Source organism: Anopheles nili, chromosome 3 (genome assembly GCF_943737925.1).
Source record: "Anopheles nili chromosome 3, idAnoNiliSN_F5_01, whole genome shotgun sequence".
Taxonomy (NCBI): Eukaryota; Metazoa; Arthropoda; class Insecta; order Diptera; family Culicidae; genus Anopheles; species Anopheles nili.
In genome coordinates, this window is record NC_071292.1 from 66,727,589 (window position 1) to 66,739,733 (window position 12,145).

At 43.7% G+C, this 12,145-nt stretch overlaps 2 protein-coding genes across 2 annotated transcripts; both read left to right on the top strand.

Annotated features, from left to right (window-relative positions):
* Window positions 1-260: 260 nt before the first annotated feature.
* LOC128724849 (E3 ubiquitin-protein ligase MARCHF3-like) lies at window positions 261-1,343 on the top strand. The gene is made up of 6 exons (XM_053818571.1): window positions 261-433; window positions 562-696; window positions 768-831; window positions 918-1,067; window positions 1,151-1,212; window positions 1,274-1,343. The coding sequence occupies exons 1-6, from the start codon at window positions 261-263 to the stop codon at window positions 1,341-1,343; spliced, it is 654 nt and encodes a 217-aa protein (XP_053674546.1).
* Window positions 1,344-4,678: 3,335 nt separating this feature from the next.
* LOC128722949 (facilitated trehalose transporter Tret1-like) lies at window positions 4,679-7,939 on the top strand. Its single transcript, XM_053816643.1, has 2 exons — window positions 4,679-4,762; window positions 6,478-7,939. The coding sequence occupies exons 1-2, from the start codon at window positions 4,679-4,681 to the stop codon at window positions 7,879-7,881; spliced, it is 1,488 nt and encodes a 495-aa protein (XP_053672618.1). The 3' UTR covers window positions 7,882-7,939.
* Window positions 7,940-12,145: the final 4,206 nt, after the last annotated feature.

Genomic DNA, 12,145 nt, shown 5'->3' on the forward strand with positions numbered 1-12,145 from the left:
TTGAAAACAATAGAAACGATATTCAATATGCGTTTTAAAACTGTTGTTTTGTTTAAACTGACACTTTGATGATGGCATTTATCATGATAACAACATCCAAGCACCCTTAATTGTTTAATGTTTTAATGAATCTGTCAAAGTTGTTAGCTTCTTTGTTCGGTAGTAGAAGCTACTTTTACGGTTAATGGCAAATGATTTTTGCGAAAAATTTGAAATCATAGTTGAACAATTCTATTTGGTTCACGAAATTAAACATCAACATGGCATCCAAAAATGATCAGACACCGTCCGAGGAGAACGTAGGGAAATCGTCATATTCGAACGATAACGAATGGAATCGTTCGGTCTCAGACATAAACATCAGCCATATGCGCAGCAGCAGCATAGACTCGGTGGTGTGCCGGATATGCCAGAGCTCGAGCGACGAGGTGAGGTGAGCTAAGATATCCACTATTTCATTTGAGATCGTTTTGGTGCCAATGCCAGGTAGTAAAGCATATCGTGCGCGTTGTAATGAGATTGAGTTAACAATGCATATCGTTGTGGGTTGTTTCATTGAAGCATGATATCGCCTTGCTTGTGCAAGGGATCGATGAAGTATGTACACCTGGAATGCTTGGAACTATGGTTGAATCAATCTGGGCTTACGCGCTGTGAGCTGTGTTTGCATACTTTTCAAACGCACGAAACTTTAAGGTAAGGGGGCGAGTTTTTATGTTATTTTTGTTGATTTTCTTACATTATATTTCCGTTGGTATCATCCACAGATATGGATGTTGTGAATCTCTTTGTGTGTGGTACCGAAATCCAGACAATCGTAATCTGTTGATGGTATTACTGGTGATACTAGAGTCGCTTTTGATCTGAGACTAAAGAGCCCATTTAGAATTGTTTGTTATTTTTTTTACCATCCACAGTCCGATCTGTTTATATATTCGGTTCTGTCGTTTGTGTGTTTTATGCTCACTCTCGTTTGCCTGTTGGTGTTGCGTTTTCAAACTTCCGAATACGATCCGTTTGGAGAAGAGCTGGCTAAGGTGGCCGTTATCTGTTTCCTAGGTCTAGTTGTTCGTATTATCCTTAAGAAAACCTCTATGTCCGTTGAAAGGTTTAGTAACTGGTGTTAATTTTTGTTATGCATGTTTTCCAGATGATTGCATACTCGGTAAATGCTATCCTAATTGCCCGAGATCATCTGATGCCGTGGTATCGGTGAGTAATAGGAGAAGGTTTCTTATTTTGTTTAATAAATAATTTCACTTACGTTTCGCAGTTGGTGGAGGTCTGCTAGAAACGTGCGATTGTCTCAAATTGAAATCATTTACCCGGTGGAAACGGTTTGACGCCTTTTAGAATGTGTTTGCAAATGTTTGACTACATTGAAATGGTTTGTTTTTACATTGTTTATTTATAAAAAAAAGTTGGAATAATTTCACTTATTTAATGAAAGCTCGAAAAAAAGAAAATATATCCTTATATGAGGCTTTCCAAAAAAACATTAATATCTGTACAGCTTTCTTTATTACAGGTAAGTTGTTATCATGTACCGGCGGGACTCAAGAAATATGAGTGAATTCAAACTTAGACCACCACAGTACGAATTCCAGCACCCAGAAGGCGACAAAAAATTCCCATTCGATAGCACTTGCTAATTCGTAACGCAAGCAATATCTCGCGGTAATGCTGATTATTATTGCGCTGGCGTAAAATCGATTAGCAATAAATCGTTTGAATCGGCGTCGTGGCAGAGGAAAGAAGTAGAAGAATAAATAAGCAGATTTGCGTAAGGTGGTTCCAGCGTTCCAGACTGGCGCTACCGATGGGATCGTGAGGTCAAAACCTGGAACGAGTAGAAACTAGGATCAGTATTTTTTTACCGTTTTGCTGCTATCTCGTCCAACACCGTTGGGTTATGTGGGCGATCGTGTTTGCTCGTCGAATTATTTATGTTTTCCCGGCATTAGCGCCAGTTTTTTTTCGCATTCGTTACTATTGGCCGATTACGATGGGTGAACGTGTGGCCTTAACGAGATTTCACAATGTCGTTTCTGATGTTAATAAATAACAAAAATGTTTGCCATTTCTTTTAACATAAATTGGCGTTTTGAGGACGTGAAACCGGTAATCCCCAGCACGTGAGCGGAAAAGGAGTAGCACATGCATGTAGTAGAAAATGCCTCATATGTAGCTTTTCGTATGGAAATTGGTAACTAGCAAATCTAGAAGATGAAAAAGGTACTTTCCTTTTTTGCAATAAATGGTTAAACAATTATAATTGTTTTTATATGTTTTTCTATTTTAGCTTAGCGGTGTTAAGCAGCGATGAAGAACATACCAAAAGAATAATCAGAGAATTAAATTTCCTTCCCACCCTCGGTGGAGAAATGATTTCACGTTCTTCGCTTGTCGTCGCATTGAAGTCTTTCAAAGCATGGTGCTCTAAGCATGCAAAACGTGCACTTTCATGCGATCGGGAGTGGAAAATCTCAACCCCCTGGAAACGGAGTTGGGAAGAAAGCAACCCTAGTAAGGGTGAGCTAGAGAGAAAAGTCACTGCATTGAGAGAACAAACGCTCTCTCGAGAGAGAGTCGCCATGCGGGAGAGCGTGTGGTAGTGATAACACATCGCACGCCGTTTCGCGTATATGATGGAGCTGACCACCGGCTTCGGGGTTTAGTTTTGCGCGAAACGAACGCCAGAAACGGTGCCAGACGTTAACTACGTGCCACGGATCCCCTCGACAAGAGAGTGAGTGATCGCTGGTGCACGCTGGACGATGGTTAAATGGTGCTATTGCGGCTGCTTCCGTGTTTGTTGAAGAAGCGTTTCTGATCGTGTTTGAACATTCGAAAAGGTGCGGTAGGGTGGACCCAGTCGGTTGCGTATGCAAGGTTGGCTGGTGCGTCGCGGCACGTTACTTAACACACATCCGCCATTGTTGGTGAAACAAACCCCGAAAGTGGAAACAAAAGCGCGCGCAGCCTGCAACACGCCTGCGCTGCATTTTACCGCGAGATTGCGGAATGTAAAGGTGGCCTTTGGAGTACGCCGTGATTTTGACGCGTGAGACACCCTCAGAGGCGTCCGTGTGTGGCGAATGATGATGCGTGGTGGCTTAAGAAACCCCAAAAAGGGCTTGCACTGTTAATGAACCGTGCACGCCAGTGAGAGTGCTTCTTGCCAGTGCGCGAGTGAATAGTGATCGCTCGGATTTCAGCTGTAACCTTCAAAATAAGAAAAAAAACGAGGGCTTGGCCCCATCGGTGATACGAATCCGCGCTTCTCTTGCGCGCGATTGCACGAGATACACAGCTGATCTAGTGAGAATTGATTAAGAGAAAGAGCGAGAGTGAGTGAGTGAGAAAAAAGTCATAAGGAGGAAGCCTTAAAGCATACCGGTAAGCAAACAATCAACCGGCACAACGACGGCGACGGTGCAGCAGAAAAGCGAAAGACCGTCGAGACGTTTGAGCATGCTTTTATTTTCGTTCGTTTCTTTCAAATCTTTCTCCAATGACCTCATTTTGGTTTGGGGTGTCTTTTTTTTTCGTTGCTGCTGTTTCGGCGTTACGTTACGGTCCCCTCGAACCGGACGTGTTATGTCGACGAAAGGTGTTGGGTGCCTACGTGCTGTGGCCGGCGAGTTTGTTGTTGTTTTCGATGTGAAAGTTCAATGCTCACAGCTGAGTTTATGCTCGATGGTTTTATTTGCGTAAAATGGCGTCGATGTTAATGCAGTTCGCTGGCAGAGCTACAGCTTTGTGCTCTGTTCATGATTGTGGTTAATGTTTGTTCACCTTATCTGTTTGCATTCGGTTAATTGCACTCACGGTATCGTTTATATCTACCTCTATGTATCTTAACAAATTGATATCGCATCTTGTGAAATTTTTGATTGTTATTTACACCACGTGTGTTCAAATTTTAACTGCATGCATGTGTTATGGCTTATAGTATGTAGTAAAATTGTACTTCATACTTCATAGCCGTGGGAGCTAATTTCCCTAAGCGACCAGCTATAATTGCGCCAGTAACTCAAAACCTTGTGTGATGAATATTCTGCAAAGGTACGCGTAGTTTGGAAGCTCGTCTAATTTAGCTATGCTCGTTATTCTGTTCGGTTCGTTCTGGAGCTGCATTTTGCATACAAACAAGCACCAATTATTTAGACAGTCCCGCACGAGACAAACGAGTCGTTTAGGCAAACGCTGATGAGCTCAGAATTTCTTAGCCTGCCACTATTGGCAAATCACTGCACAACTCGCTGGGTGACGTGACTAAATTCGAATTCCATCTGACTCTAAGATGATGCATTAACTAATTACAATATCCTAAATATAATGATACAAGTATGTTAAATGTTCATCGTGTAAATCCGGTGACACATCGGTTTAGTGGAAACCATCCTCACAAAAAGTCATTGACCGCGTGCGAATATGGCGAATATAGCTGCTTATCAAATGTGGGTCAACGAGACACGCGAACGCACGCCTAATCCCTCAGTGACGCGTTATCGCTTGAGGCTTCTCTCGTTGTTTGTTGATCTCGCTCCTTCCTGCGTTGTGTCTGTCCATTACCATCACAAACTCTCAATCTGTCCTACCAAATAGGCCGACCGTCTCTTGAGGAAGCTATTGGTCAAACGCAGCCCTTATCACTCGACTCGAGCATCACACAATGGTTATCAAAACGCCACCAGCCACGGATGACGCCTTCATCGAGAGCAATGTGGCGAAACGCTTTTCTCCGCTGGCGCGACAGGTGAGTTAGTGGGATTACGTTATTTATGGGTGGATTTCACGATATTTACATTAGCGTCTAAATGTGCTGATGAAGAAAAACTGCTGATAAGGCTAGTTTAGTGACAAGTAAAAGCAAATTTAAACGCCCAGTGGGAAAATAATAGCTGATCTCTTTTTATGTACCTTACCGTAAAATGGTGGAGTGTTTGCATCGCAATGTACGATCATTCTAAGACATTCTGCGCGCTAATTTTACTGCGTAAAAGGTCTCACATTCGCTAACAACATACGGACAGGTTAACGCCGGCTTTACTCCTGCCATTAGCCATGTTTTTTTCGCACAATATCAGTTAACAATATACACTCATGGAGGAGAAGTACACCATGGCCGATCGGCGGCATAACATTCGGCGGTGATGCATTTGATTGGATATTAGATTGGGCTTAAAAATGGTCATTTTGAGTATGGCGACGGTCGCGAAGGCGTGGGAGACCTCATGCGGCAATAAGCCTAGCCCCCAAAACGATAAGGAAGGTGTGCATTCTTTTGTTGTGACCGAGCGACGTGATTGGAGCAATCGATCAACGCTGCACTATAGCGTCACGCGCGTCAAATAAACATCGCTTTTATTCATCGCTTTAGTTTCACTTGTTTTCGTACAAAACGGATACAAAATGCGTCGGAAAATATCAATTATGCGTTGAATGTTTATTATGCATAGTTTTCGATTTGATTTGTGCCAAAAATGAAGCTTTTTTATGCAACTAAATAAAATAATCCCGATAAAAAACTCGTATTTTATGCCCACTGAGATCCCATAGTGCACCAAGAACAACGTGCGATCGTGGGTGAAAGAGATAGGGCACAGATGATGGCGCGCCAGAAAGAGCGGCGATATGGACTGATAACATTAGAGGGAGTCAGCTATAGTTTGGCCAATGCGTGGAAGCGTGACAAACATAGCCGTCGGAGTACCAGGCTGGTAGCAACCTCCTCGACGCATGTTCTCTTAGTATTAAAAGCCAGTTTTTGATAGCAAAACTTGCCTCGAAATCGACCCCAAAAATGACGTATGACGAGCTCGTTCATTTTTTCTTTCGTGGATCTGGATCTCGATGCCGTTGGTCGTGATTTTCGGGATTTTGAGTGTTATTGTGCGGGTTTTCGCAGTTTTTTGTGGTTTAATAATAAGAAAGCATTGTAAATTTAATTTTTATATAAGAAATTCATGTTTATTTCATATTTAATTCCATTTTTTACACACAAAACAGTGGTTAAATCGTATTGGCCCATGATATTTTTCGGGATTTTGAGTGTTACTGTGCTGGTTTTCTCAGTTTTTTGTGGTTTAATAATAAGAAAGCATTGTAAATTTTATTTTTATACAAGAAATTCATGTTTATTTCATATTTAATTCCATTTTTTACACATAAATACAGTGGTTAAATCGTATTGGCCGATGATATTTTTCATTATTTTCTCGCGACATTGGAACGGAATTGTGACACGCAGTACACGAATAAGTACTATAAAACCTTTTTATTTAGCAAGATAAACGTTACAAGGACGCATTACACAGATTTATTCTCTCCATTTCGATGGGACGCATAAATTGTGGCATTTTATTTCGCTCTATCTCCCGCATTTTCTGTATCAAATCACTAGACGCTCGCTTTTTCGCACGTTTTTTTTTTCTCTCTCGCTATTTTACTATTTCATCCCTCTGCTCCCAGGTGTTGGCTGCATCAGGACCGATCGTGAGCAGTGCAGCCGCCGGCATGACGAACGGCTTCTCGGCGATCTTGCTTCCTCAACTCCAGCAACCGGACAGCAAGCACACCATCACCGAAGACCAAGCGTCCTGGATCGCGTCAATGGCTCCACTTCCGATGGCACTCGGCTGCATCCTTGGCGGGCTGCTGATGGAACGTTGCGGTCGCAAACCGGCTCATCTGCTGCTGAACGTGTGCTTCGCCGTCGGTTGGTGCGTGCTATCGACCGCCAGTGGATACCCGCAGATCCTGATCGGACGTTTCATCACGGGGCTGAGTTGTGGCCTCGTTGGACCACCAGCTTCGGTTTACATCGCTGAAACGAGTGATCCACGCTATCGGGGTATCCTGTTGGCCGGCGTCACGTTCGCCGTCTCGGGTGGTATCCTGCTCGTGCATCTGTTCGGGACGTTCTTCCGGTGGCAGACGGCCGCCCTGCTCTGTTCGATGTTCATGATCGTCGCCTATCTGCTGATGCTGGCTTCCCCCGAAAGTCCTGCGTGGCTTCTGGCTCGCGGTGCCCGCGGTGAAGCTGAATCTTCCTTCCGGTGGCTGCGTGGTTTCGATCCTGCCAGTCGACGCGAGTTTGACGCCATGGTTGCACGCAGCGAGGGCAAAAATGGTGGAGACGCCAACACCGAGGCTGACACTTCGGTGTACCGGAGACGCGAGTTTCTGATGCCACTTGCCACGTTGCTCGTTTTCTTCGCCACAATGCAGTTCTCGGGCGTGAATATCGTGGCGTTCTACTCGATCGCGCTCATGCGCACCACGATCGGGAGTGATGGGTTGAACGAGTACCTTGCGATGTTGATCGTGGATCTGGTACGGGTCGTAACGTCATTGGTTGCCTGTGTCCTGCTGCGATCGGTTGGACGACGTCCACTCGCTATGGCCAGCGGAGTGGGCACGACCGTGTCGTTGATTGGGCTCGCGATTTTCCTCTACTTCCAAACGAGCATCCCGCTGTACCGGAACTACTCGTGGTTGGCGCTCGTGTTCCTCATCGGGTACGTGGTGTTCGTTGGGATTGGACTTTTCCCGCTGCCCTGGTGTATGGCCGGGGAGGTTTTCCCAGTGGCAACGCGTGGACTTGGGTCAGGCCTAACGGCGGGGTTTAATTTCGTGTGCTTTTTCGCCGTCATCAAAACCGGCCCAACGTTGTTCGCGACCGTCGGCATCAATGGGACGTTCCTGGTGTACGGTGTGATCGCGTTGCTTGGCACGCTCCTGCTGTATGTGATCCTGCCGGAGACGCGAAACCGCACGCTGCAAGAGATCGAGGAACAGTTTCGAAGGGCGGGTCGATCGAAAGTGAAGGAGCCACCGCCGAGCGAGAGTGGTCCCATTTCGACGATCGCTTAAAGGACACACGAACACATACTCTCTTTGGACGGACGGGATGTGTTATTGTACATGCATAAGAAGCTACATTGATATAAAATACATTAATATAAACATTAATAAATATCAAACAACATTGAAATACTTTACCAGCGCGGCGAGGGCTGCCTTGAAATTAGTGACATTAGACGATGTTACTGATAGAGGTTATTTGTTGTGAGTTACACGAAAGAAGGATACCCTTGATAGTGAAAATAAGGCTTTGCTTCTAATCTACTCCCTCCGAAAATGTGTTAATGATGTTGTTGTTAATGACGGTGATGTTAGTCGCGTGGTGTTATTATTTCAATCAAAAAATCGTTTATTTAGGATCATAAAATTAAAAACATAACGTGACGTACAACATTTTTGGGTTTTTTGGTTTTGTCCTCAAATTTGTTCTTTTGTTTTTTTCTCTCTCTCTCTCGCTTTCTCTTTCTCTCTTTCTCTCTTCATTCATTCATTCATTCATATATATACGTTTATGTATATGTATATTTGTGGTTTTTTTGTATATATATAGTTTTCGTTTTCATTCTTGGTTTGCTCGCTTTTGTTCATACTTTCCGCACTTGCTTCCCGCTTCGCATACGAACGCCCCCATCAACATTACATGTTCCCGTCGCGTCATTCTAGATTTGTTTCGCGATTCCTGCTTCCATCCGCGTTCACCCGTTTTGTGTTCTCGGATTTTTCGCTCCCCTTCGTGAAACGCCGACGATTTTCCTAGCGGATCATTCCTTCTTCGTTCTGGTACGTCGCCACCCATTTACATGATGTCGCTTGTATCTGTGTATGGCTGTGAGTGAGTGTGTGTGTGGTTTTGACTGCTTTGCAATTGCTAACGCATCGTCGTGCTAAAAAAGGATGCTTGCTTTTCAATCCCCAATTTACACCACTGCCGCCATTTTTTATTGCGAAATTTTACCCACGCTCTATCGTTTCTTTTTCCTTCTCGTTTATCTCTTCTTCTCGTCCGCTTGTTGAACAGTAAATTTAGTAAAACTGTAATGTATGTGTGAGTAATGTATGTGTCCTAAGAAACGTGACTAAAACTTACTGAATAATTAACAGTTTGCTGCGGACGATTGGAAAATGATTGCGCGCGTTAGTGGTCGGTCGGTTTCGGTTTACTTAACTGTTTGTGTCGTTTTTTGCCTGTTTTACTTTCACGATTGCTTCTTTCTGTTGTTTGGGTTATTTTTCTCTCTGCCACCTACTATATTCTTTTCTCAGGTAGCGGTGCCCAACGAGGTCTCGAGGGAATGAACTCGTGTAGCAAAGATGGACGATAAAAAACGCGTTACAAGCGGACAAAAGGAGAAAAGCTACCAGAAAAGCTTCACTGGTTGGATTTCGATAGTAAAAAGGCCGTAAGGAAAAAATCTTCAAATTAAATCATCCGAAATCGTCATGTAATTGTGTGTTGTGTGTGTGTGTGTATCGGTAAGTAACTACTTAGAACAACGCGTGTTTGTGTGTCTGTAAATGTTCTTCATCGTGCTTTCCTGTTCCTGCTTTCCTGGCTACGCTTCGTGCCTGCTCTTTGGGTTTTTTTGCATACTCTTGCTGCAGAACAGTTTCGTTACACTATGATATAAGTATGCATTTGTATATGTATATATATATAGTTATTGTATAAAAAAAATCATAGCACGATAGCGCGGCGCCTAGTGTCTATATGTTCTGGCGACTCGTTTGCATCCTTCCTCTCTAATCTGCTCTAACGTGTAAGTGTGTGTGTTTTTTTGCATTACTCTCATGCTCTTTTTTTCTCGTGCTTTGTGGTAATTGTATCCTTTAGCTGCGATATCGCATCGTTCTCCTTTATTTTCCTTTGGCGGATTTTTTTGCGGATGCGAATTTTGCAGCTCCTACTGCAAGGACCTACAGCCATCGTCTAAGCTTAGCTCAGCTCAGCTGCCCCTAAGGTTGGATGCATGGAATATATTCATACGCGCGCGTGTTTGTGTGTCTGTTAAGGATATTTCGGCTCTGTGATACGTAGATCCCGTGTGATTTTGTGATTTTTTCTTTTCCTATTTCTTTTTCCCACACGCTTGCCCTAATAATTCCTCAAGCGTTTATTTGTTTTGTTTTACTTAAAGATGCGCGCCTGCATGCGGGTGTCAGGCCCTGGTCCAGGCCTGGTCGCGCACCTGCGCCCGCACTTACTTATTACCCATATTGTTCGAACGTTATTAGTAGTTAGTACATTTTCATTTTATCTGTTTTCTTGTTTTTTTTTTGCATGTTTCGTGTGATTTTGTTGTAGTGGCGATTTTTGCTTAAATTATTTATTAACGATTTCATCTCCCTAACGCCTATTCACTGCTTTTTCTAGCCCACGCTTCTTCACCCGACCGGAAGTCGCAGAAAAGGCAGGAAAAATTAGCCAACGCAACGATTCGCACCAAACCGGCGTGTTTTGGCGCGATATGAGTGTCGTGGATGAGTGGAACCGTGTTTCTGGTTTTGTGCGAATCCTTACGAGCAAAATCCATGTACAGGAAGTGGTCCCCGCTCCACGTAGGAGCAGGGGATGATGGGTGATGTGGTCGATTTTTGGAGGGCAACATTCGGTTCACACCGCCGTTTGCCTCCGCGTACTCTATTTTTCATCATTTTTGCATTGCTTGAGCGTCGCCTACGAGGTATCAATATACATCTATGCTTAATAATGTGTGTAACGTGCTTGGTTTTGCTCCATTTTTGCTAGCTATTTGATTTATATGTTACTTTCCCTCCTTGCGAAATGTATCTCGTTTCCGGGGGATGGATGTGAATTTGACGTTGTGTATGTGTGTATTTTACTTTTACTTCGGTATAAAAAACTCTTATTTTTTGCACTGAGACTTTGCCCCTATTTTTTGCCTATCTCTTCTTCCGCTACGTCATAATGCATCTATTCTTGTTCGTAACATTACGGTTGCCTTGTGTGATGTGGTTCGCTTTGCACAAAAAGTATATCGGTAACGTAGCAACAGCCAGAGCGCAACGGTTGCTTAGCTAGATGCGTTCCTTTTTGCATTGACATTGGCGGATGAGCTGTTCCTAGTTTATATCCTTCCTCTTGACGGCTGCAACATGGAACGAAAACAGGCGTCTCGCTGTTCCAAGTTGTTTAAGCTTTTGTACGGGTTTTTTTTCATAATTTTCCCTTGCATTCATCCAGTCACTGCTCCTCCTTCTTGTGTTTCGCAATTATTACTACAATTACATACTTTGACTCGTAACACACTGCGGTAGGAAAATGTGCATCGACTTCGGCGTAGCGTTTCTTTTCCGCCACCGAATGTACCGTTCGTGTGTTTCATTGTGAATTGATGTGCTTTTACTTTACCCTTTTTAAGCTAATCGATTCGTTTACTTCCTTTTTATTTAATTTATCTATTTCATTTGCTTCCCACGAGGATGCTGCGCGGCCCCGAAAATTGCTTCTTGTTTGAAAGCGCTTCCGTTTTGTGTACATGTGTGTTTGTGTGTATGTATGCTTGGGAGCCATTGTGGGAGTTTCCACCCCCACAACGCCACCCACTGGTGTGGATCACGCACCGATGGAGCCAATCGAGCAGACACCATCTGCTTCGTGCGGTTTGTCATTTATGTTGACTAATTTGTGTGCACGAGGGTGTGTGGGAGTGTGTCTTTTTCTACTCCTTCGGTTTCGTTCTGTTTGTTTTGCGTGTTTACTTCCGCTACTTCCCCCGCGTAATCGTCTTTGGTAAATCACAATCTTAGCTGAGCTGTTTGTTGTTTTTTTTTTGTTTTATCATTATTATATTCATTTATGAAACGCCGTGTGCTTGTACAGATGTTGTTTCGTTCATGGTTTCAGTTTCGGTTGCTTGTTGTGTTTAGTGTGCACGGTCAGTAGAGGGGAAGGAAAAGGGCGCATCAAAGGGGCAAGGGTCCAAAGCAAGCCAAAAAAAAAAACCAAACTGGTATATTGAGGAAAGTCACTCGTTCTGCGCAGAATGAGGCAAAAACTGGAACCGTTGTAGTGTTGAAAGAAAACAACGAAGAGAAAATGGCGTTGTGTCTCAAAGAACTGGCGCGTGGGTTAAGATTAGCTACTAGTTCCCGTGGATGTGTGCATTATGTGCAAGTGTCTGTGTGTAGATGTGAGGGTAACGTGAGCTTAGGTAGATTTTTCTTACTTATAATTAACTTTACAAAACTTTTCCCTCCTGCAACGCCGGGAACACCGATAAAGGGTCCCCCTTTTACGGGTTAGCTTCGTATT